Below are 25,057 nucleotides of genomic sequence, written 5' to 3'. Positions count from 1 at the left end.
CAGCACTGAGGTCATGGGTTCTATCCCCACCATGTGTTATATATACGGGGCAGCACGGGCGGTGTAATGGTTAGCATTACTGCCTCACAGCGCTGAGGTCATGGGTTCGATCCCCACCATGGCTCTAACTGTGTGGAGTTTGTGTATTCTCCCCGTGCTTGCGTGGGTTTACTCTGTGTACTCTGGTTTCCTCCCACAATCCAAAAATATACAGATAGGTTAATTGGCTTCCAAAAATTAACCCAAGAATGTCTGTGTGTGCGTGTACATGTGGTAGGGAATATAGATTGTAATCTCCACTGGGGCAGGGACTGATGTGAATATTCAAATATCCTCTATAAAGCGCTGCAGAATATGTGTGCGCTATATATGAAACTGTTAATAAATAATAAGTAAAGACAATAAACAGAAGTTTTTAAATCCTGCACCTAAAGAACAGAGTGTAATGCATTGTTACCGAACTTACTGGAGCATTCAGTAAAGAGTTTGTTGGACATTAGGAGACACATAGGTGCACTCATCTATTAAAGGCAAACAAAATGGATTTACCCTGTTTTTTTCCACCAAGTTTCTTTTCCTGATCACATCAATTACAGAGCATCCTCTCCCAAAAAAATAATAAAAAAACACGTTCCGGAGAAAACACCATATTCACAATTAAAACCATGAAAATGGGTCATTTATCAGGTATTTTTTCTCCCGCCAAAGTCAGTCACTTTGCACTAGGAAAAGCTCGTACTCTTTTTTACTATGCTAAAGTATATTAATAAACCACTCTAAGACATCATGACATTATTTTAACTAGATCGGAGCATCTTCACAGTTTTTGTCATTTTCACCAAAAAAGTGAAACGTCAGGCCTCTTGCCAGAACAGAAGATGTTGACTCAGATCAAAAAGCTTTTGCACATTTCTTATTCAGGTCAAGTCACAACTTTCCCACACTAGCCGATTTTGAATTTCTTAATTTCAGTTTTTTCACTCCACCCATATATATATATATATATATATATATATATATCGAAAAGGACCACACTATGCGCACAATACTAGTTGAGAGAGCTGCTACCCTGATAGGGTCCCCTGTTAGGTGAGACCCGGTATAGAAATGGGAAGAAGAAAAGGGGGGAAAATCAGTGTACAGAACCTTTATTGTACACTGCTATGCCCTTTGGGCAGTTTTATATTAAATTGTTTTATTATATCTGAATGATTCTGTTCAATCAGAAAAGGTTAAGCGCACCCTGAAACCCCCCTTTTCTTCTTCATATATATATATATGTGTATATATATATATATATATATATATATATATATATATATAATGTAACGTAATATATGTTTGCTTGTATGTAATATTATTTTGTATTTTTTTTTTTGTATATAGTTGATCTTTCTGCGATGCCTCGTGGTACACCTTTGTATGGGCAACCATCTTGGTGGGGAGATGAAGATGCTGCAGGAAAAATGAACAACCAAGATAGCAAAGAAAGCAAACTTCCTGATTCCAGTGTTGCAGGTACATAGCCTCTAGTGTGTGTGTGTGTGTGTATGTGGGGGGTATACTACTTATCTAGCCCTATCGGGATCCTGATGATGAAAGATGCATCTATTTGTCTTCTGACTGCCGGCATTCCGTCCTCCCATCATACTTATGTATGTATTTCACTGAGAAGCAGGGTTACCCAGTAAAGTCTGTGCTCTCTGGTCAGGACACACTGCGTAATAAATGGTTACAAAGACTGGAAATCAAGTCAGAAGATAGAGTGAGTAGCCAATATTCCAGCCTTGAGGATTTGCTTACTTTTTTACTTACTATAACAACCCTCCGCTTGTAGTCCGTATCACTATAAGGGAGGAGAGGCTTTATATGATTGATGTGGTTTCAAGACTGCAGGAGTCAACCCATGGAGCTTGCTCTGCCGTTTTGATAAAAGAAACATAGAGCATTCCCATGCTAACAGTCTTGCTTGAAAGAGCGGAGATACTTATTTCAAACGGATAGTTACTGTGTGGCGATAATTGTTTTCCACAAAATATTTTCCACTGAATGTGCCCCAATACTGGCACTTACTGGCATCTAATGTTCAGCTCCCCATCCTCATCAATCCTAAAACCATCATTTACTGCTATGACTTGGTTCTACATATTATAGAACCAAATGCAGCCGCATCTAGTGCCTTTAGCATTTCACTTGCATTCCATCCACATCCCTGGTGCAGACACCTGTGTGCCCCTCAGAGGTTGTCCCTCTGTGCATTTAGAGTAAAGGCCCCCATCCCCGCCAGTATGCCAACCAGATCAGCCTGACAGACGGCCATTGATGATCAGCAATCCATTGGCAGAGTGGCAATATTATGCATGTTAAAAAGATGTAGGGGTATTTTTGTAACCAGCATCTGGCTTCACTAGCCAGGAGGAAAATGCCACAGCCTGGGGCCACGTTTATAGTGATCCCAAGGGGCTGCAGCATTACCCCCTTATCTGGTCATCCCTGAGTGTAAAAAATAATAATAAACCCCCCCTAGTGATGCACCACCGTTTAGTGACGCCACAAGGGAAGGAGTTTGGCGGTGCCGTGGCTCCTAGTCCTGCTGCTTTGGGGCTACGGAAAAAGACAGGTGGGACAGTGACTGTGGTGACAGTGGGGGAATGTGACATTAGGAATGCAGGGAGAGTGACAGCGGGGACAGTTTCAAGCCTTTTCCAGCTGCTTTGGGCTGATAGAGGAGAGCAGGGCTACCCAGCGGTAGAGGGTGCACAGCCGGGCCACTCAGTGAGGATGCGGTGTCTGGAGGAGGGTGGACAGGCCGGTCAACCCAGCCAGGGTAATGTTGTGGCAGGGGGAGGGAGGAGAGCTGGGCCATCTAGTGTTGGATGTAGTGGCTGGAGGAGGGAGGAGATCTGAACCACCTGGCGGGGGATGCAGCAGCTGGATGAGAGAGGGCAGCTGGGCCACCCAGTAGACCACTGCTTCAGATGTATTGCATCTGAAGCACACAGAAGCCATCTGATGCACCCCTGATAGCTTCAGATCAGACAGATCCTTGCTTCTGCTCTAAGGATCTGTCAGGCACATCTGAAATGAGGCCGCGCATTGGATCAGAGGGAGCTCCGATTTGGCCGGTTTTGTTCAGATCAATCACTGAGATTCGTCTGAGGGGCAGATATATTAAGCTCGGTGAAGTGATAAAGTGTCTGGTTTTTATCACCGGCCAATCAGCTCCTAACTGTGAAGTTACAGGCTTGGTTTGAAAAATGACAGGTAGGAGTTGATTGGCCGGTGATAAAAACCAGACACTTTATCACTTCACTGAGCTTAATAAATCTGCCCCTCAATCTGAAAAAAACAGGCAAAATCCAACTAGTGGCCAAATACCAATGTATCACATGAAATCATAGGTGCTGCACTAGTGATTTGTTTGAGGGCAGCAGTTCTTAAAATGTACACTGTTTGGACCAGCAGACTACAAACTGTGTCGTCGATGCCCATACACGGTACAATTATTTTATACAATATTACATCTCCTCACATCTCGGTTTTGCGATGAGATGAGATCTAGTACAATAAGTATATGCAGCACATACTTTTTGTACTAGATCTCATCCCATTACATCGCAATACCCGAGATGTGATGAGATACGATATTGTAGGGGGGGGGGGGGGGGGGAGGCATCTTAAGATAACTCACAGATGATAAAACTTCACAAATGTGTAAATACTCCCTTCTTTTGTAACCCACCCTTTTTTTCCCTTTTTTTTTTTTTTACTGCTTACTACAATGCGTGTTCTCTGCAAATAGATAATAAAAAATGCATTTAACCCTTTGAGTACCAAGTGAATTGATCAAAATTGGTGTGAAATTTGGCAAGCAAACATTTTTCATGAACTGTAATGTTTGCCTTGTATAGGGAATATAATTATTTTATTACACAATTTTGTATTTTAATTTATAGAACAAATGTGAGCGACCAAAGGCATTTGTAGCGGATATTTTGCACATCTCTCACCGAGATGTTGGCGCTGGTCTACAAGGATAGTATATCTCCCAAGTTCGTGTTAGGAGATAAGAAAATGTGCCAGTTTGACACTGGAGAGAACAATACTGTAGTATATGCGCCTGATTTACAAAAGAAATGTGGCTTTCTAAATTTTTAGATACAAAGTAGTTCTATAATGATGGACCATGTACGGTACATAAGACTGACTGGACAGCATTATTGGTAAATGCTAAACTCACAATTACCATGTAAGATTCATTAAAATACAGATGCAAATACAGTGTTAAAATAACATATGTTATCTTGCCCTTTAACAAAACCCAAATGGAAAATTAGTTTTCCTGATGAGGATCGATTGCAGTTATAAGAAAGTGTAATAAAAATAGATTGCTTCAGCCAATATCCAGTTCCGGGATCGATAGTCGCTGAAATGGTAAACATACCATAGGTCGGCATTGACACTGAATTCCCTTTTATTTTGGGTGTAGACCGACTTGGTTCATACTGTACTATCCAAGTGGGTATAGAGTGAGTATATAATAGTGTGTCATGTTTACAATAGTCAACAAACACCATCAAAAACTTGTATGAACCTTAAGTTTGTGTCGTCCTATCTATGTTGACCTATGGTATGTCGACCATTTGCAGGTGACGACCTAGTCACTGTCAAAACACCTCCTCCTTCCCTATACCATAACTGCTTCAGCCACAATTGATGTAAACAAGATGCAGTCAGCGCATTTGCTTATCAGAATGTATTTCCTCCAGGGGTTTAGCATCCACAATTTATGTGTGTCTTTTGGCCTGCATTAAATGCAGATGTGGGAGCTCTTCCCATACTTGGCGAACAATAGCATGCCCCTTGTCTGTTCCACCTCCCTAATGGTGCATATACACACAAAGTGGTCCCTGCAGCCGTGCAGCGGGGTGCCGGCATAGGCAGTGCATACACACTTGACGATGCTGGCTTTCTTTTTTACCTTCTTATTAACACAAAATGTTTAAAACAGATGCCAGATTTAGTTCAGTATAGCGGATTCCAACATGTGTTGTTACATGAGGTTCTTTTGGCTTGTGGTATCATAACGATCTCCTAAACCATTCACCAAAATTGGTAACCGCACATTTTTAATTTAGCAGCATCGAAAAACATTTGTTTTAACAATGCCTGATTAAAAAAGAAAATCCAAAGAACACTTTCCTTTATCCACAGTGATGTGCCACATCTACGTGTGCTTTGTCTGGCAATTTGAAATGAGAAGTCCAAGTTTAAATTTATGAAGATGCACAATAATACGTACATGGAGCCACTTGCTATTGGTACTGAGATAACAAAAACATTAGCCGTATAGAAGCAGATTATTACATGTTATTTATAAGACGCCACAAGTGGTTCTCAGTGCCGTATATACGGCACACATTACAATACAGGGTACGCAATTAAATATTACATTAACGAAAATCAGAGCATAGGTAACAATGAGCGTCACAATTCTCAGAACACAATACAGCTGAGAGGTAGGGAAGCAAAGGAGTTGTCCGCATACTACCAGGGGCGGGTTGTCGCTGGTAGAGATGAACGATTACAAGTGAGAAGAGCTGCGGTTATAGATGGTAGCTGAGTAGGAGAGCGATATAATTGAACTGCAAAAGAAGAGTGCGCAAAGGAGCTTACAATCTATAGGGAGCGGGAACAGATGCTACATTTACTGAGGTACTAGCCTCTTGAAGCATTCTTTTGTTCTTTATTTTGTTACCATAATTACTGTGGTATGGCTAGTCTTTGGAAGGTCATTTAGTATATTCCCACTTTTTGCAGCTCTTACAGTACAGTTTCTAGTGTATGTGTCTGGCTTTAAAGGTTCTATCACTTATTTGTTTCTGAGGAATGTAAACATAATGTGCATGCCCTGGGCCCTTGGCATATATGATTCATCAGCAATGTTTTGGAGCTGGTGTAATACTCTGCAAACTGCGTGCTCTGGGAATTCCAGCGAGTCTGCCCATCATTTTTTGAAATGGGCAATCAGGTTATTTTTGCCTTTCAAATGATTGCAGCTTTAAAAATATGACTCAGCGGAATTTCCACAGATCGTACAGCTTGCAGGCTATTACATAAGCCCCTTTGTCTTCAGCTACAGTATTCCCAACTTCTACAATAACGTGCTCTCCGACCCTTTCTTTTAAAAAATGCATTTTTATTACTAAACAATACAATTGAATCATTTACAAATAATAAGAGCATAGAAATCCTAGAAATGTCTAACTCCATTGGTTTCCCTTTGCAGGCTGCTGCAAATATGGCAAGAAATTTGGTGAGCAAATTAAAGCTTTGAAGGAAGAAGCCTTAGGTAGAGAGCCCAGTTATTTTGAGATCCGCAACAAAGATCATCAGCAAAAATCCGAAGCAGAAGACAATGCAGTTTATGAAGTCCCAACACATGACCCGCAGTGTTCTCAAGGGTCAGGTGCAGGACATGCCTCATTTACAATCGAATTTGATGATAGTTCTCCTGGTAAAGTAACCATTAAAGATCATGTAACAAAATTTATGGACCACCGTCCAAAAGGAAAGAAGCCGTTATCTGGCGATAAGGAGCTTGCTGGGTTAAACGCGGAGATGATTGCTGCGGAGAGTAAGGTAGCAGACTGGCTGGCGCAAAATAATCCACCTCGTTTGTTGAAAGAAGCAGCTGAAGATGACGCTAAAAGTATTAAGAGTGATGTACCAGTATACCTAAAGAGGTTACAAGGTAATACATTTTAACTCCATATTGCACTTTTTACAATCAATTCACATAAAAGAAAAAAAATTATTGAATTTATTGTTAATTTATTTATGATGTTGATTTGAGCATAGTTAGTTTTGTCTTCCGTTCATCAGATTATTATATGTTTGGGATAGGACATTTTTTACAGAAGAAGAATGCATTTTAAGGCAAAGCAATCTAGTGAAGTAATTCTGCTAAACTTGCATTTATGATCCTTGGGGTTAAGGCCTTTATATACTGGTGCAATTTTAGCCTAATTTCATCTGACCAACAGATCAGGCCGAGAAATCAGATGTGGTTGACTCCTATGTGGAGTATCAGAGCGGACCTAGAAATAGATTACCTGCATCTGTCAACTGGGAAAGCGGTTTATATGGGGAATTTATTAATAATGATGTTAAACACCAATCTCTTTGGGCTAGAGACAATGGGCAGTATTCAATGAGAATACTGACGACGTGCAGCGAATCCTGTTTAGGATTCGCTGCACATTCGCCACTGCTCGCTGCGTTCCGGAGCCTCGCCGGCTCCAGTATTCAACGAGTCAGGGGCTCACTGCCCCTGACTGGTGAATTTTAACTCCTGCGGCGATGCCGCAGGGAGCCCGAGGACGGCGGCAGGTAGGGAGATGGAAGTCTCCCTGCCTGCCCCAGAACGTTTGTGGGGGAGAGGTGGGCTCCCCGGGTGCCAGGCAGCACAGGCTGCCCCCCGGGGGTGCCAGCAGGGGACCGGGTATATTCACTACACCCGATCATGCATATGTAATGATCGGGTGCAGTGAATATATGAATATCTAATGAGCGGCTCAGCTCCGGCCCCCTGCTGGCTGGTCTGTGTAAAAAAAAAAAATAATAATGTTTTTTTTTTATTAAATATATATTCATGTGCTTACAGCACATGAATAAAAATAGCATGCCCCTCCTCAGAATAAAATTCCTGATTTTTTTGACACCAAATGTAAAAAACAAAACACTTTATTTTAAAAGTTCACATTCCACTTCACCATAAAAAGATAGCGATTGCTACTCGGTGAATCATGGCGAAAAAAACCTTGAAATGTATTCGCCATCTGGTCATTGAATAGGGTGATTCACCGTTTTAGTCAAAAATTCGCCTTACAGCACAAAATCGCCATAAAAACATGGCGAATCAGCCTCATTGAATACCGCCCAATGTGTCCTCATACATCTTTGTTGCAGTCGCTATAATCAGACCGTCTTTGGACATCAGATCCAGTGAGACTCTGCTAATGTCTGCTGATTTGCTAAAAACGCTTTCTAGACACAAAACGATGCCGCTATCATGCACAGGGAGACTGTGCTGATTAATTTCATATGTAACACTTGTATCTGTGTGTGAAGGAATCTAAATCCAGAATGCAGTGGCCACTGGGTTTTTCTTTTGCCAAGTTCTGTTTTTCACATTCAGGTTTAGTGGAACACAGATTTTTAATTTATCTTATTAATCAGCACAGTCCTCCTGGTGTGTTTCATTATGTCTAAAGCTAGGAACACACCAAAAGATTTATCTATTCAATCTGTCTATTGGGAACAAAAAGCTGGTATGAAACATGAGAATCGAACATTTGCTCCCAAACACACTCAGGCAAATTTAGTTAAATCCATTTGATTTAAAACCTTAATCTGAATGATGTTTTTGTTAATTTTCCATCATATATGAGCTAATGGTTGATTCTCTCATGCTCCTTTACCAGTTTTTAGTTCTCACCAGAAAAATTGGACAGATAAATCTTTACTTGTGTACCTAGCTTAATGCCCCTTTTACACCAAAATCCTGGATCCAACCCTGTATTTGGAACACTGTGGCAGATGTATGAAGCCTGATAAAGTGGTAATAAAGCGGTGATAGTGAAAGATAACGCACCACCAATCAATTGTATTTGAAAAATTACGGTTCAGATCTGATTGCCAGGTGTGTTATCACGTTCAACTTTATGCCTATGTCACTAAAGGGGCAAACCCAGCCCTGGGGAAAGCTGATTGGGTCTCTAGAGGATATTCAATCTCCTGCCGCCATTCCCGACGGGGGACATAGGAGCGGGGCCCTATTCAATGCTGTCTTCCCTGACAGCATTGAACAGGGTTCTCGGCAGAGCGTACTCGACTTTACAAGCAGTGGAGCACGTTCTGCCCAGAATGGCCGGTAATTGATGAGCTCCTGGCCGCAGCTCGTCGATTTCCAGCAATTTATCTGGGCCACGCCCCCTTCTTGGTGCTCAGCAGGTGGGACATCGAATCCAGCCTGCTGAATCAGCGCTGAGCGGGCAGAGAACAGGACAGGGCCAGCCTGACAGTCGTGACCCTACATTGAATACCCCTCTCTGCCTCTGTGAGGTAAATGGACATCTGACTCATGCTCGCAGCATCTATTCACCTTCACCACTGCTGTCTGAATATCAAGGCAGACAGTAGCGTAGACGTTGTGCACCCTGTAGCCCAAATTCTGGACTGACCACAGGACAATGCCGTTGGAAGGTATGGGCTTTCCCGTTGATGTAAATGGCTTTCTTGTTGGATGACCGGGTTACCCTTTTACACTCCCCCTGAACACTGGTCTTACCTGTGTTCATTTCCCAGTTTGGATTTCTGGGTCTTTGGACTCTGTGTTTTTTTTTTAGAGCCATTTACACTGAGGTAATTATCTGGGTTATTTAAGCAGCGTAATGGGATATAAGGCACATCTTTAGACATAAAGGCATCTCCCTCTGCATGCTGTATTGAGGCTAGATATCCAAGAACACATCTGTATTATTTTATTGTGTTAAGGTTATTGAAATAAGAATTTCCAACCATCAGTTTTTCATCTATAATGTAGAGAACCATTCATTTGGACTTTGAGGGCATTTCTCTACTATTTTACTTATGTTAATTATCTCTTTAGGCAACAAACATGAAGATGGGACTCAGAGTGACTATGAAAATAGTGCATCTCTTAAGCGTATAAACAAATTGAACAACTTACAAGAACATGCAAGACAGAGGAACTTAGAACAGAGAAAGTTGGATCAGCAGAGTGGGGGAAAGCAGCAAGACACTGCAAGTCAAACTGCATTTCTAATAGAGTTTATCGATGATGATCATCCAAGAAAGAGACGTTCATATTCTTTCTCTCTGAACGCTAGTGCTACCGGCCCAGAAGCACCATATCCAATTCCACAGTCGAGAATAGAGAAAGTAAAAGCTGCATCCGCTGATCCAAAAGGCTTACTATTAGGTCTGCAATCTGGTTCTTCATCTCACAGGGTAATTCATAGCACGCAGCATGCAAAATTGCTGCTGAAACAGAAATCTGAAGAACCTTGTACATCTTTATTATTTTCACAAAATGTTTTATTGAGAAGTTCGGGAAGTCTTGGACATCGGCCAACAAATAAACGCGTTACTCCTCCCAACGCTGATTTGTCGCCTGTGGAAAAAGATTATAACGATAGTCAGCTTGATGAAAAATCAAACGCCAAAGAGGAGGTTAGCCCACCAAATGCAAAGGTAGTGCAAATATAAAACTGGGATTGACAACTAGATGTTAATAGTAACAAAAAGTAATACTTTAGATTTTGTTCAACAGTGGTGTTGGACAGTAGTGCAACTTAAACAGTACTTTCATAGGATTGCAGATGATGGCACCTGTTACAGAACTGCTTCAGTACAACATGGTCTGAAAAATGTGTGATAGGTCATGTGATCGGTGATAAATCAGCTAGATCTAATAACATTGTTACATTCAGAAGCTTGATATCACTGTCGCTACAATGTCATGTGCCTTATGCAATATGCTAAACTACAAAATAAAAATTAGACTTTGCAAAAATCATACCAATAAATGAAGTTAAATTTTACTTATAAATATATTCATCTTCGGCATTACCCAAAACAGGGCAAAATGCGTAAACCGCCCTCAAGAAACCAATAAAAAATTGGGAAAGCACTAATAAATTAAGTTAATTGGTAATAGAATATAAGAGAACCACAATAGTTATATTGTACAACAACTGTAAAGTATAGTATTATAAAATTGCATAATCATGTTATACAATGATTATTTGCTTAGAATATCAAAAAATGTATATGAAATCCATTGAACCGCTATCTCATAATATAAAGTGCAGCAACGTTCATGCATTTTATCAAACCTCCCACTGGTCAATATACTTTGTTATTTGGAGATCAGTATACATAAACACTTGGATGCAAAGTGCACTCATTGTCCATTGTCCATGTCCATTGTTCTATAATGGTCAGAAATGAATATCCATTATTTTATACAAGGGAACTGTCAGCTGCAGAGGATATACATGAGTAGTTCCTCTTTGGAGATCTCTATACATGAACACTTGGATACAGTATTTTTTATGGCGGAATTTTTTCGACCCCAGCCCTGGCGATGAGCTAATGAATAACCATTTTTTATAGTCAATGAATGTATAACACACGTTTATGATATTTTATTTATTTATTGATAATATTATTTATTCGTCCCAATGTTTTAATATTTTTTTTAAATGTGCTGATCCATTTCTGCTATCAACTATCTATACACTTAAGTGTTATTAGCAAGTAAAATATAGTGGGCCCTATTTGGCGTTGAGCATTATATGCTGAGCGTTATTTACTGTATTTGGTTCCATCTCTAGTATGCTTGGTCATAGTTGATATTGAATATAATATTCTTATATGGTGTCAAGAATAATTGCGAAACCCTTGAAATAATAGAAATTACCATATTGTGTTTTTTTTTTATTATTTTAGTGATCTTGATCATTTCAATTTAATGTTAATGTATTTGTAAACTTTTCTCATTCCAGGATGTTGCCACCTCATCTGGCAAAAAAATTTGGGTCTCGCAATGGGCAAGTCTGGCTTCTAATCACATGGGACATGACCAAGACAATGGGAAGTCTGAAAAGTCTGAATCCAGTATGGCGGCTTCTGAAAATGGTAATTTCTTGAATTTGTTTTTATGGCTTTGTGTTTTAGTTGTTCTTTTGATGTACATGTTTGTTATGGAGTTTACTAAACATGGATTATATATATTTAAGAACTGTTTAATCAAGATACTTTCTTGAGAATTAATTGATTGCAGAATATTAGCTAAATATTTTTCATACATTTTGACTTTCCAGTTAAAATGTATGAAAAATACACCAATCACCACTTCACATGAAAGAAATGTTATGTTTTGTTGTGTGTGTGAATGCATTTCCAATACGATAGCATATAGATAGACAGACTTATATACTTAAGGTGGTCATACACTTTCGATTTGGCCACTTTTCATTGATTCCGATGGATTGGGCCAAAAATCCAGTGAAGAGAGGCCAATTTGCAGTTGTTTGACTGATCCGATACGATGCACGGTGCTGTGTGCATCAGATCAGAGTTGGAGATGGGACCTGCTTGCACGTTTTACCTCAGACATCCCCCCGGCATCGGAGAATGGGATTGCATGCGATATATCACATACAAAAGGACCACATGAGATAAATCACATGTGATCATGCTATTCATGAATCTCCTTGGAGGTTCAAGGGGGATCGGCTATCTCCATTGGAGAAGTCACAGTAGTTTATAGGGTGCTTTAGTCAACTAGAAACATAATTTGTTTATGGGTTCCCCATGTTTGTTACGTTACAGTACTTTACAAAGGTTTTAGTATGTCATCTCTATTAGAATGAAGCTGGAAAACAAATACTCAAGGTAGAAAATGAATAAATAATGAAGAATTGGTTGTTAATTAAGATATCTCATCCAGAGTGCCTCTTGAAAGACCATTTTATGTACTATGCAGGATGTGTTTCTATACTGTATTTATTATTTATGTACAGATCTGTTGAGCCCCCCAGGATCACGACAGGACAGGGTGGAGGGGGAAACAGGGCAGCTTGAGCTCAGCAACCTGGGCCTACCACTAAAGTGGGCAGGCTTGGCCGCTGGCATCGCTGTTGGGGGTGTGGCCGACACCTACCCGTGTCAACATGAGTAGGAGCTGTGCACATGCGCACGCTATCTATTCACGAAGCAGGGGGCTAAAATAGCCTAGAGTGAACACTACATATCTTAAATATTTATTCCATATGGAACAAATGTGCCTACACACACACACACACACACACACCAATATTTTTTGACAAAATTAAACAATGTTTACACTTGTTTATAGTACTGCAAAAGCTGAGGACGCACACAATTTATCTGTCTTTCACAGACACTGAAGCTGGCCATACACTTGTGCATTTTGCGCCATTTTTATCTGATTTCGATGCAAGTCATGAATTAGGGTAAAAAGTGTCAAATTGTATGTGTTTAACCTTCAAACTGATTTGCAGTCTTGTGCATATTGGAATGGTGCAGAGATTGCTATGGCTGCCATAAAGATTTATCAGATCCCGCAGCCATGTCTGGGATTGCATACGATACATTGTATGCAAAAGGACTTCATACAGTGTATCATATGCAATCCTGACATCAGAGAAGCTGCCAAGGAGACTCAAGAGAAATTGCAAGCAACTTCAAGCGTAAGCCTCTCCATACACTTAAGTGGATGGGGGGCTTTAGTTAGTGGTCATGTATGGTGAGAAATGTTTGCAGTCAAGAAGATTTAATAACCCATTTGTTGCTTCTGCTTCAGTGGACTATAATGAGCTGAATAAACCTCCATGTCTAATTCTGCAGTCACATGAACAAAACTATCCAGGTGACACAATATACCCTTGATTAACCTCTTGAAATGACAACATTTAAAAACAAGTAAAGCCACCAATTAATTAAAAAGACAATTTTTGGGGGGGTTGTTTGTTTTTTTTAGTTGACGAACTCTGTTCATTGGAATGTTTCAGTCATCTGTATTATGTTGCTAGATGGGACGCATTTCTCTACCCGAAAAGACTGACTTGAAATGATTTGTATAAGGGAGAGATTACCAACACCACAACAGGGCTGAGTTGACTGCATAATCTCCTTGTTTGTTTTAAAGCTGTGGCAGGTGCTTGGATATATTTATCTCTAAGAAGTTGTTGGCTGCTGCCCCTCTGTGTCAGTGACGTGCTCAGTGTAGGGTCAGCACAGAGAAAATGAAACCAAATGGGGTGGTGTCTAGTGTGTTTACAGTTTTGAGGAAAATTCTGTTTAGACCAAAATGTCAAGTTGCTTGTACCTGAAACCGCTAGACCCGTGAGTCTTCAATACAAATTATATTGAATATAATTTGACTATATCCAGAACTGTGCTTTGTATTTAAATCTATATATAATGATATACTTGTATTTAAATATGATCTGCTTTATTACTGTTGCACAGAGAAAAAATGAAAGGGAAACACTTGATCTCTGGAAGTAAACCCAGATCAAGAAATGCTGTAAGAGACTCCCTAAGTCACACATGATGCCTAAGTATAGTATTCAGATAAGGCGACTTACCTGCTTAATGTATACAGTGTTCCGCTAGCCGTAAATAAGCATAAAGTATAACTGCCGGCATCTTAACACAAGTAATTCAAAGTGAAATGTAAAGAAAAGATTCTTCTGGCATATGAATAATAGGGTATTTATGTAGTTATACAACATACAGACCTCAATATGCCATGTGGTGCAAATGAGCTGCACTGAGGGGTGTACTGTAGTATTTTTTTGAGGGCAAATGTTTTCCTGAATTGCAGTGCAAAGCAGCACAACCACTTCTCAAAACAGCACTGATTATTTTGATATGAAACATTAAAACATCTGGGTACGACTGAGAGTCCAAGAACCAGGAACTTTGCTTCAAAAAGCCATGGCTGTTACATAGTCACACTTCATACGGTCAGACTTTGTCGCACACAGATCAAGCAAGGCCATAAGTAGATGTGTGCCAGTGGTGCTCTGCACACAGCACGTGGGTGCATACGCTGTCACACACAGTGCCAGCGCTACCCGCTCAGCAAGGGTATGCGAAGCTGAGAGGCGTCAGCTTGGAGAGGTACTTTGCCCGCTCTGCTTAGCCTGCTGGGGAATGTAGTGCTGCACGAGTTCACTTCCTTTCAACTTCCTCACCTGAAGCGGTCAGCCAGTAGCAGCCAGCACATGTTGTGTGAGCAAGGCTGCACTGGGTCTGGACTGAGGCTGCAACAGTCCTCCCCTCTTTGCAATCACACTAATGGGGATCACACTGGGAATGTGATCACACTAATCACCCCCTCCCCTTGTATCTACTCTTGACATGAGCATCTGTTTTTTTTTTTTTTTGTAGTGATTTGTTTTCAAATAATAATAATTAGAAAAACGTGTGATGTAGCCAAGTAACCAATTAGGTTACTGCAGCTTGAGGAGCCATTATAGGGGTGCTGTGGTAAGATTGAGGTCCTACACAGGAATGCAGTTAGCATCTTGACCAGAATGACCATTGTCAGAATGACGGCATTCCGCCTTGTGGCCAGAAGACCAGCGACGAAATCCCAACATCAATGATTGTGCACGGACCCAAGAATACTGACTGCCAGTATCCTGAACGGGGGGGGGGGGGGGGGGTGGAGGACTAGGTTTAGGCATTAGCAGAGGATTTAGGATTAGGCTGTGGGAACATTAGGTTTAGGCTTCGGGGAGGGAGGGCTAGGGTTAAGTCCTTAGAAGGGAGTGTTAGGGTTGGGCTGCACGAGCGGGAGCAGTGCAGCGGCTACCTACCCTTGTCCGGAATCGGTACATCTGTCAGACCAGACTTAGGTCTACAGTCATTAGGTCGACCCTGGAAGGTCGACTGTACCCAAGGTCGACAGGGTTAAAGGTCGACATGGCTCAAGGTCGACAGTCATTAGGTCGACATAAGTTTTTTACTGTTTTTTTTACCCGAATGTCGACATGGACACAGTTGGAGTTGAACCGCAGCCGCTCGCAATGCTTCGGGCACAGTGCCTCGCTGCGCTCGGCACACTTTTTTATTCTCCCACCACGCCCTAGTGGATGGTAGGGTATGAAATACCGCCTGTCGGCTCAAAAAACAGTGAAAAACTCATGTCGACCTAATGCCATGTCGACCTTGGGGACAGTCGACAGTCCGGGGTCGACCTAATGACTGTCGACCTAAGTCTGGTCTGACAGATGACCGTTTCCCCCTTGTCCCCTGCCAGCTCTCCTGGGGGGGGGGGGGGCAGCTTGTGCTGCCTGTGTCGACGCGAGCCCTTCTTCTCCCTCACACATTCTGGGGCAGGCAGGGAGGCTTCCATCTCCCTGCCTGCTGCCGTTCCCCGGCTTCCTGCGGCGAACAGCCCCTGCGTCGTTGAATTAGGTTGACAGGGAGGGCTGGCAGCAAATGCTCCAGCCCTCCGGAACACGGCAAATGTGCAGTGAATCCTAAACAGTAATTTATCATTGAATACTGCCCCTTGCGGTGAATCTTTTTCACTGAAAATCAGATTCACCCTATTCAATGTTCACCCCACACACACTCCAGCGCAGGCAGGGAGACTTCCATCTCTTTGCCTGCCGCCATCCCCCGACTCTGGTTAAAATTCGCCGTCACGGGCAGTGAGCCCCTGCGGCATTGAATAGGGCGACAGGGAGGGCTGGCAGCGAATGCTCCAGCCCTCCGGAACGTGGCGACTTTGCAACGAATCCTAAACAGGATTCGCTGCACATCGCCATAATTGGCATTAAATACTGCCCCTTGTCTGACTTGCATTTTTACAAGCCGACTCACTAAGTGCGTGCATTGGCTTTCATAATTGCATTTGCCTTCTGCTCCACCACAGCCCTTTCTTTTTGGATGCTGCTTGTTCCATTTCACAGCATTCTCATCATGTCTCTCCATTGAAAAAGCCATTCGCCTCTGTTGGATTGCATACTGTACTTACCCACTTGCTGTTAACAAGAGCGTTCATAACAGCTTTTTGTCTTGTAAATCCTGACCACATCCTGTCTCAAAACAGGATGTTTCCAGCTAGAGATGTGTGTAGTCAACCATGTGACTTACGAAGGATGGAGATGAAGGCAGATTGATTTCATTAAATGCAAATCAGTCTTTTTACACAACCACTACTTTATTTCTTTCTTTTGACTGAACAAACGGCAGGAATGTTGGACTGCTGTTTGCCAAGAGCTGGTGAATGACATGGAATCTTTATCAACACAAAGGTAAATAAGCTAGAATTGTAAAAAATAAACTCATATTAAATTTCCATGTACTGTACCTGTGGTCTTGGGATTTGTTTCCTATTCTAACATCTAATGTGCGGCAAAGTGCTTAGGATGCATATTTTCCCGCCATGTACTGTGTGTGTATAGCTACATGAAGCAGTAATTGCTCGTTCTGTAGTTCTAACCTAGTAATTTGGTAACATCTTAATTGAACATTACGTTTTAAATCAAACATTTGTCACAAAAGCTAGTATGTATATTTCCCCACTATGTGCGTCTTATTGTTTAGCCTACATAATGACATTTACATATATAATAACCTATACATTTGCAATATAGGGCAGAGGTCGCTAATGGTCCATTTTGAGAAGGATTCCAAGTAGGCACTGTCACATAGCTTCCCAAGTATGTCACCATCTGGGTATATAGTGTTAATATTAATTAAATATTTTTCTTTCCATTTGTGTTTTTATTCATCAAACAGCATTTCAGGGAATATTGAAAAGGGCAGTGAAAGCTTATCTGGGAATGCAGAGAATGAAGTACATAATCAGACCAGGACCCTGACCATGGAGCCACCTAGTTCCAGATAGTGCTCACTAAAGCAGACTCAAAGGAGGCAGTGAAGAATACTGAGATCAAGTGACACAGGAGATTTGTAGCCAATGGAATATACATGAATTGAATTGGGCACACTTGTGGCATTTTCACCAAACATAAGCCTATCAAAAATTGCAATGTTAAAAATATTTTTGCAGCGCCGCGTTATGCCCGAAGATATTCATAATTAACCATACTAGATTGTAAGCTCCTAAGAGCAGGGCCCTCTTCTTTCGCATTGTCAAAGCCCTCTTCTCTTTACATTTCGCTTACAGCTCTCCCATACTCAAACACTCGGCAAGCATCTCCCACATCTTCACTCATCTCCATATTTGGCCACCAGCCCCTAATAGTACGTTGATCACATCCTCACTACTTACATCTAAGCTGTACTGTGTACTGAATTGTGGTGCTCTTTTTACCTGTACTCCTATTTTTGTTATTTGCTTACTGTAATGTTTAGTCTTTTCTCCCTGTACTGTTCCTTTGTAGGGTGCTGCAAAACACTTATGGCGCCTTTATAAATATAAATACAAATATAATAATAATAATAACCATGTTCAACCATATACTGGGGTGTTCACCTTACAAGTATAATATAGTTTCATTTATTACATTGGTTTCCTTACATAAACTACATTTTGTCCCAATACATGTGCACTAACCCAAGTGACAGTGCACAGTCCCAATTGTAATTCCCTCAGCTACACAAACAGCCTGAGGAGATTCCACTCTCATATGTTCTCTCTAGTCACAGTAAAATAGAATGGTCGAACCCTGGTCATATGAAAATACACTATAAAAAGTGTATGGCTTCTGCTATCTCTTAGGATAAATAGTCTTGAGTTGAGTACCACTATTCAGTGTGTACGCCTATATAGCTACCAATAATGTTATTGCAATCTTTCCCCTAAGTTCACATTTGCTGCTTTCTAACCTTCAGAATACTTGAACTTTAACGTCAAACCCACCAAAGAACACTTCAGGCTACCACTGTTTTCAATATTTATTATTTATTAGCAGTTTCATATATAGCGCACACAGATTCCGCAGCTCTTTACAGAGAGAATATTTTGAACATTCACATCAGTCCCTGCCCCAGTGGAGCTTACAATCTATATTCCCTACCACATATACACGCACACACAGACATTCTAGGTTTAATTTTTTGGGAGCCAATTAACCTACCAGTATATTTTTGGATTGTGGGAGGAAACCGGAGTACCCGGAGGAAACCCACGCAAGTACGGGGAGAATATACTAATTCTGCACAGTTACGGCCATGGTGGCAATAGAACCCATGACCTCAGCGCTGTGAGGCAGCTAACCATTACACCGTCCGTACTGCCCAATATAACACTATGGGTAAAACTGAATAGGATGAGAGGTTCAGAAAGTGAGAGATTTGGTAAGAAATCTCCAGTTTTTTTAAAGCGGCAATCATTTACAATTCAAAATCAAACTGGTTTTAAAGTGTAAATTATTGCCACTTTAAAAAAAAAAAAAAATGGAGATTTCTTACCAAGTCTCTCATCCTATTAAATTTCACCCCATATTCCTATATGTTCCTTAGAACCCCTTTTACCACTAGTGCTGCAAGACCTCCCTTAATGTGCAGAGGAGGTAATGTTGTGCTGAGGAAATCACATGAAGATCAACTTTAAACTTACTAATATCTCTTATTCATTTTATATTTTACATTGTCCTTGCAAATATTTTGTACATTTGTTGTCATAGCATTTATTAACAATTTTTGTTTAGTAGTATAATTAAAAAAGATTGTGATGCTTATACTGATCTTTGTTGTATTTGTTAAACCCTTCAGTACAATGGTAAAGGGGGGGTTGTCCTCAGCATTTACGTAAAGAGTCCTGCTTCCCCACCTGGCAGTTTCTGCATGTGGTGGCCAGGAAAGGAAGCGGCAGAATTATTTGACCATTACATTGGTGCACAATTGCGTCTCTGGAGGAGTGAAACTTTGCTCATTGCACTCCCTAGTTCCATCACCCTATTAACAAAAAGCTCATGAGTGCCCTACCCCTGGTAGTTGTTGCCTGGTGACTGTCACTTGATAATATCCCCATACACTGCATAAATCATTAAGAAGGCCACACATAGGCAAGGATCTGCCTTATCTCAGCTTCAATAAACTTGGTAGCACCCTCATTTAACAAAAGGGGGTCTCCTCTTTCAAATAATGCTGTGGGAATTTCCCTACTTATGTGATTCCCAGTGATCTATTTTTCATATTTTATCCCCACATGCCTCTTAAATGCAAATCACATCTTCCCACTTGACATCAAACTTTCTCTTAGGACTCTTATTTGTAGCTCAAACCTCCCCACATGGCTCCACACGGTTCTACAAACTCCTTACAAACACCTCAGTCCACAGCTACAGTAAATACAATTTCCTCCCCACATGGCTCCACACGGTTCTACAAACTCCTTACAAGCACCTCAGTCCACAGCTACAGTAAATACAATTTCCTCCCCACATGGCTCCACACGGTTCTACAAACTCCTTACAAGCACCTCAGTCCACAGCTACAGTAAGTACAATTTCCTCCCCACATGGCTCCACACGGTTCTACAAACTCCTTACAAGCACCTCAGTCCACAGATACAGTAAATACAATTTCCTCCCCACATGGCTCCACACGGTTCTACAAACTCCTTACAAGCACCTCAGTCCACAGCTACAGTAAATACAATTTACATGTACTTATTGAAGGCATAGATTCAGATTGTGAGGCCTTGCTAATATTTAGTAATAAAGGATGAGCGCTATGGATAAGACTGTTAAGCTGTATTGCTTTACATGGGAGCTACACTGGTCTAAGATACATGCTAAATTATGCTACTTTTACCGCCTTTCTATTGAAAATGGCTATTAAACCAAATAAATAGAAATAATGTGAAGTTAAGGACCAGAAAACACATACTGGGAGGTGTAGTGCAATAGCTAAACCTCTATAGCTGCAGGCCTTTGATAGGTGGAAAAAACTGTATTCTAATTTAAAAAAAGGGGGAGGGGGGTGTCTTTCTTGTTTGTTTGTTTGTTTGTTTGTTTGTTTGTTTGATTTTTTACTTACCTGACTAGCAGAAATATGGCAGTTAAATGTATAAATGGGTACAAAATAACAATTTGTTGGTTTAATCAGCAGAGAAAGTAAATTAGGCACTACAATTGTACCTGGAGTACTGGCATCATGAGGGCTTCATGCAGCCTTCCAGACCATAACATTTTGTGCTTTATTATCCTGTCATAAGCACTTCAGATATTATAAGTAAACCTAACCATTGTACTATTTGTGGTGATGATCTAAACACTCATTGTATTGCGTTTTATACTACCACAGCTATTAATTTATAGGTTGCATGCACCAATAAGGCTGTTTCTGTATGTTTTGTCAAATCACAATATCAAAACTCATATAAACGGCAGAATGTCAAGCTGCAGGAAAACCCAGCGCCTGTCAGCATACTGTTTTGCGGGATGCCACTGTCTTCTGCCTGCCAGCATCCCGCTTGTCGCGCACACACTAATCACAATCCAACATGTTGACAGGTAATTTCTGCACCCAATATTAAACTTAAACCTAAAATTTTAAGTGTCCGCATTCATGTGTGAACATGTTGGATAGTCACCTTTTAACCATAGTGACATCCAACATTGTGGTGTTGACCTTTTGACTGTTGGTCACCCACTCTGCTACATTGTCCTGCTCTCTGCAGTGATGTGCCTATACTTGTAACACTCAGGAAGGATGCCTCCGTCTCCTCCTCCTTAATTAGAGCAGTGTGACATGCTGTTTATGTTTGGATGGGAGGAGGACGCTACAGGAGCAGAACATCCTTAGGGGGGGGTATTCAATATGCCGCTGCTATTTCTGACTGGGGAAATAGCAGCGGCTCCCTATTCAATGTTGTCTTTAGCGGCAGCATTGAAGCGGGATCACGGCAGAACGGGCCCGACTTTAGGAGCTGTCCACGGCCGTTTTCACGGCCACGCCCCCTTTGCGCCCATCGGCAGGCAGGACACTGACACCTGTCGTTCAGCTGTTGGGCTGACCGCAAACGGGCCAGGATCATGGCTGTCGGCAGGGATCGACAGCCGTGATCCTATATTGAATACCCCCCTTAGCCTATCAGCACCTATAGTGTGTAACAGCAAAACCTGAACCAATATCTGTGTTTTCCTAAGCTGCTGTGTTTAGTTAAGAATCTTATCAAGTCGAAGACCCATAAATATTTTGAATTTGAGACAACAGGTTGTGCTAACATGGTAGTCTATCAACTCTGATCTGCCGAGGTCAAGATGCTTTCACGGGTAACTAGTCATTTTTGTCTGCCTTATCTGAGAAAGGTACATTTATATGGACAAAAGTATTTGCACGCCTGTCCATTACACAAACAGGGACTGCAATGACGTATTAAAAAACATCTACTTTTAATATCAGTTCTGGGCACCGCACCTTAAAAAGGACGTAAATTGATTGGAACAGGTACAGAGAAGGGCGACAAAGCTAGTAAAAGGTCTTGAATCACTAGAATACAAAGATAGGTTAACCAGGCTGAATATGTTTTCAGTGGAGAAGTGGAGGTTGAGAGGTGGTATGATTAGTATGCTCAAATACAGGATTGGGAATCATATGGAACTGGGAGTTGATTTGTTTACTAACAGGTCTATGCTTAGGCATGTGCTGAGGCTCAAGGAAAAGAAATTCCGTACTGAATTAATAAAAGGATTCTTCACCATTAGAGCAGTAAAACTCTGGAACTCCTTGCCGGTGGGGGTGGTTACAGCAGCTATTGGTAATGAATTTAAAACAAAACTGGATGCATTTTTGGCCACTAAGGGAATCCTATAGATATGACTTATTCAAGTGAGTAGTTACAAGTCAGATATTTTTAACTCGATGAACTAACGTATTTTTTCAGCCTTAATTACTATGTTACTATGTAATATGGAGTTGTTTCCCTTATGCAGCTATAACAGCTTCTACTCTTCTTGGAAGGTTTTCTACAAGATTTGGAGACTTTGTGCCCATTAATTATGTAGAGCATATATTAAATCAGGCACTGATGTTGGACAATATGGCCTAGCTCAATCTCTGTTCCAGTTCATCCCAAAAGTGCTCAATGGGGTTGAGGTCAGGACTCTGTGCAGGCCAATTAAGTTCTTCCACACTGAACTCATCAACACATGTCTTTATAGTCCTTACATAGTGCACTGGGGCACAGTCACCCAAACTTGGAAGCATAACATTGTTCAATCTGTCGTGGTTTGGTGAAGAATTGAGCTTGCCAATCACTATAGATACTGGGCCTAGCCTTGAAAAAGAGCCCCATACCATTAACCCTCCACCACCAAACTTCTTCACAGTTGGCATAATGCAGTCAGACTGATAACGTTCTCCTGGCATTCACCATACCCAGACTTGCCCATCTGACTTCCAAACAGAAAAGCATGATTTGTCACTCCACAGAACACATTTCCATTGCTCCATAGTCCAGTGTTGGTGTGCTTTACACTTCTCCATCCAACGATTGGCATTTGACTTTATGTAATGCTCGAATACAGCTGTTCAGCCACGGACACCCATTCCATTCAGCTCCCGTCAGTTGTGCCAACAATAATGCCAGTGGAATTTCAGAACTCATCCGTGGAATCAGCAGAGCGTTGGTGGCTTTTATACACCATGGGCCTTATTCAGATCTGAGCTCAGTACAAATCTGTTTGGAAAATGGGCAAAACCATGTGCACTGCAGGTGGGGCAGATGTAACATGTATAGAGAGGGTTACATTTGGGTGTGGTGTGTTGAAGCTGCAATCTAAATTGCAGTGTAAAAGGCAGACAGTATTTACCCTGCACAGAAACAAAATAACTCACACAAATCTAACTGTCTCTATACATGTTACATCTGCCACACCTGCAGTGCACATGTTTTTGCCCATTTAAAAAAAAAAATTGTACTGAGCTCAGATCTGAATAAGGCCCCATGTGCCTTAGCAATTGTGAACCTGCTCTGATTTTACATGTTCCTAAATGCTTGTATTTTCTTATAATGGGGCAGATGTATTAAGCCTTAACAAGAGATAAATGCAAGGGTGATATGGAGAGATAAACGTCCAGCCAATCAGCTACTTACTGACTTTTTTTTCAAACACAGCCTGTAACATGTCAGTTAGCAGGTGATTGGCTGGACGTTTATCTCTCCTTACCACCCTTTCATTTATCTCTTGTTAAAGCTTAATACATCTGCTCCATTGTCACTTATGACAATGACCATAGGATATCCAGCAGGGATGAAATCTCACAAACCAATAGGTGGCATCAAATAACAGAAACACAAGTCGCTGAGCTCTTCAGATTGACCCATTTTTGTATCACAAATGCAGACTGCACAGCTAGGTGCTTGATTTTATACACAATGGGTCTGATTGAAACACCTGAATTCAGTCATTAACATGGAATGGCCAAATAATTTTGCCCATATAGTGTATATGTTTTGAAGTATTATTTCCTGGTTGTATTCATATCTTTGATGTGATTTTCTGTTTAACCCCTCCTGTCCCTTATGCCTGGTCTTTGATTTTGGATTGTGTCAAAGCTATTTAAATGCACACATAATACACATCACTAATAGTAACACAACATTATTTTTTACATTATAAAGTATCAACGTCACAGTACATTTACAATATCATGATATCATGTAAACAATGACATGCTGTACCCTACAGTAGCATAAATGAGGTAAATATGACCCTGCTCAAATGAGCTTCTGGGGTACGTTTTATGCAGAATCTAACAAAATAACCATGGTAACTGTTTGATGAAATTAATATTCATTAATGCAAATACTTTTCTAGTTTCTGACTTTAGGCAGGTAATGATTACAGAAACTATGCCGTGTCTAGACTTTGGGTAATTTATGATCACCAAAATTGCTCTGGTTCCTGCTCAAGTCAGTTGGAGAACATAGGTACTATACCAGCTCCTGGCTCTGGGCAGCAGACATACACTGTGCTGGCGCATGGCAGCTGATGATTACAGGCACTGTGCTGGCGCATGACAGTTAGTGATTACAGGCACTGTGCTGGTGCAAGGCAGTTGCTGGCTTTGGGCTGTTGGAGAAACATCATGATGTGATGGGTTGCATTATACTCAGCCAAGGGGTTTAGAAAGCACATACCTCAATTAATAGGACACTCTGAAATCCAATAAGGTGAGTTACACAGAACAACACAGATCTAAACCGGACAGATATTCAGATGGTCACATACAACTAAATATAGAAAATTCATCGTAACAAACCAGTATTTACATGTGATATAATAGAAGTGAATTTGGTACTTCCTCATCTTTGTGGCCACTGCTTACTCCAGGTTCGGTAGCCGATTTGAGAATAGCACCATCGACCCCTTGTGGGCTCGCTTCGCTCGCCACAACTTTACAAAGGGTAATAGATGGTGGCGTGGACCCAGGGTGGTGCGGGTTACGCTATGTAAGTTCCCTAGCATAAGCGGTGGCCGCGGAGATGAGAAAGTACAGTGAA

At 41.2% G+C, this 25,057-nt stretch overlaps 1 protein-coding gene across 6 annotated transcripts in view; it reads left to right on the top strand.

Moving 5' to 3' along the window:
• The window catches only part of CEP170 (centrosomal protein 170), a 98,605-nt gene that overhangs the window by 39,546 nt on the left and 34,002 nt on the right, over positions 1 to 25,057 (top strand). For 5 of the 6 annotated variants that reach the window (XM_083176285.1, XM_083176288.1, XM_083176286.1 and 2 more), the window contains exons 7-10: positions 1,387 to 1,518; positions 6,290 to 6,754; positions 9,674 to 10,278; positions 11,595 to 11,727. In XM_083176285.1, coding sequence (XP_083032411.1) covers positions 1,387 to 1,518; positions 6,290 to 6,754; positions 9,674 to 10,278; positions 11,595 to 11,727 — 1,335 coding nt within the window. The remainder of the gene's footprint in view (positions 1 to 1,386; positions 1,519 to 6,289; positions 6,755 to 9,673; positions 10,279 to 11,594; positions 11,728 to 25,057) is intronic. The other variant, XM_083176290.1, reaches the window with a different exon arrangement.

This window comes from Crinia signifera, chromosome 3, assembly GCF_055691185.1.
Source record: "Crinia signifera chromosome 3, ASM5569118v1, whole genome shotgun sequence".
Taxonomy (NCBI): domain Eukaryota; kingdom Metazoa; phylum Chordata; class Amphibia; order Anura; family Myobatrachidae; genus Crinia; species Crinia signifera.
The sequence above is the reverse complement of the archived record's forward strand: the minus strand, read 5'-3'. Positions and strand labels throughout refer to the sequence as shown.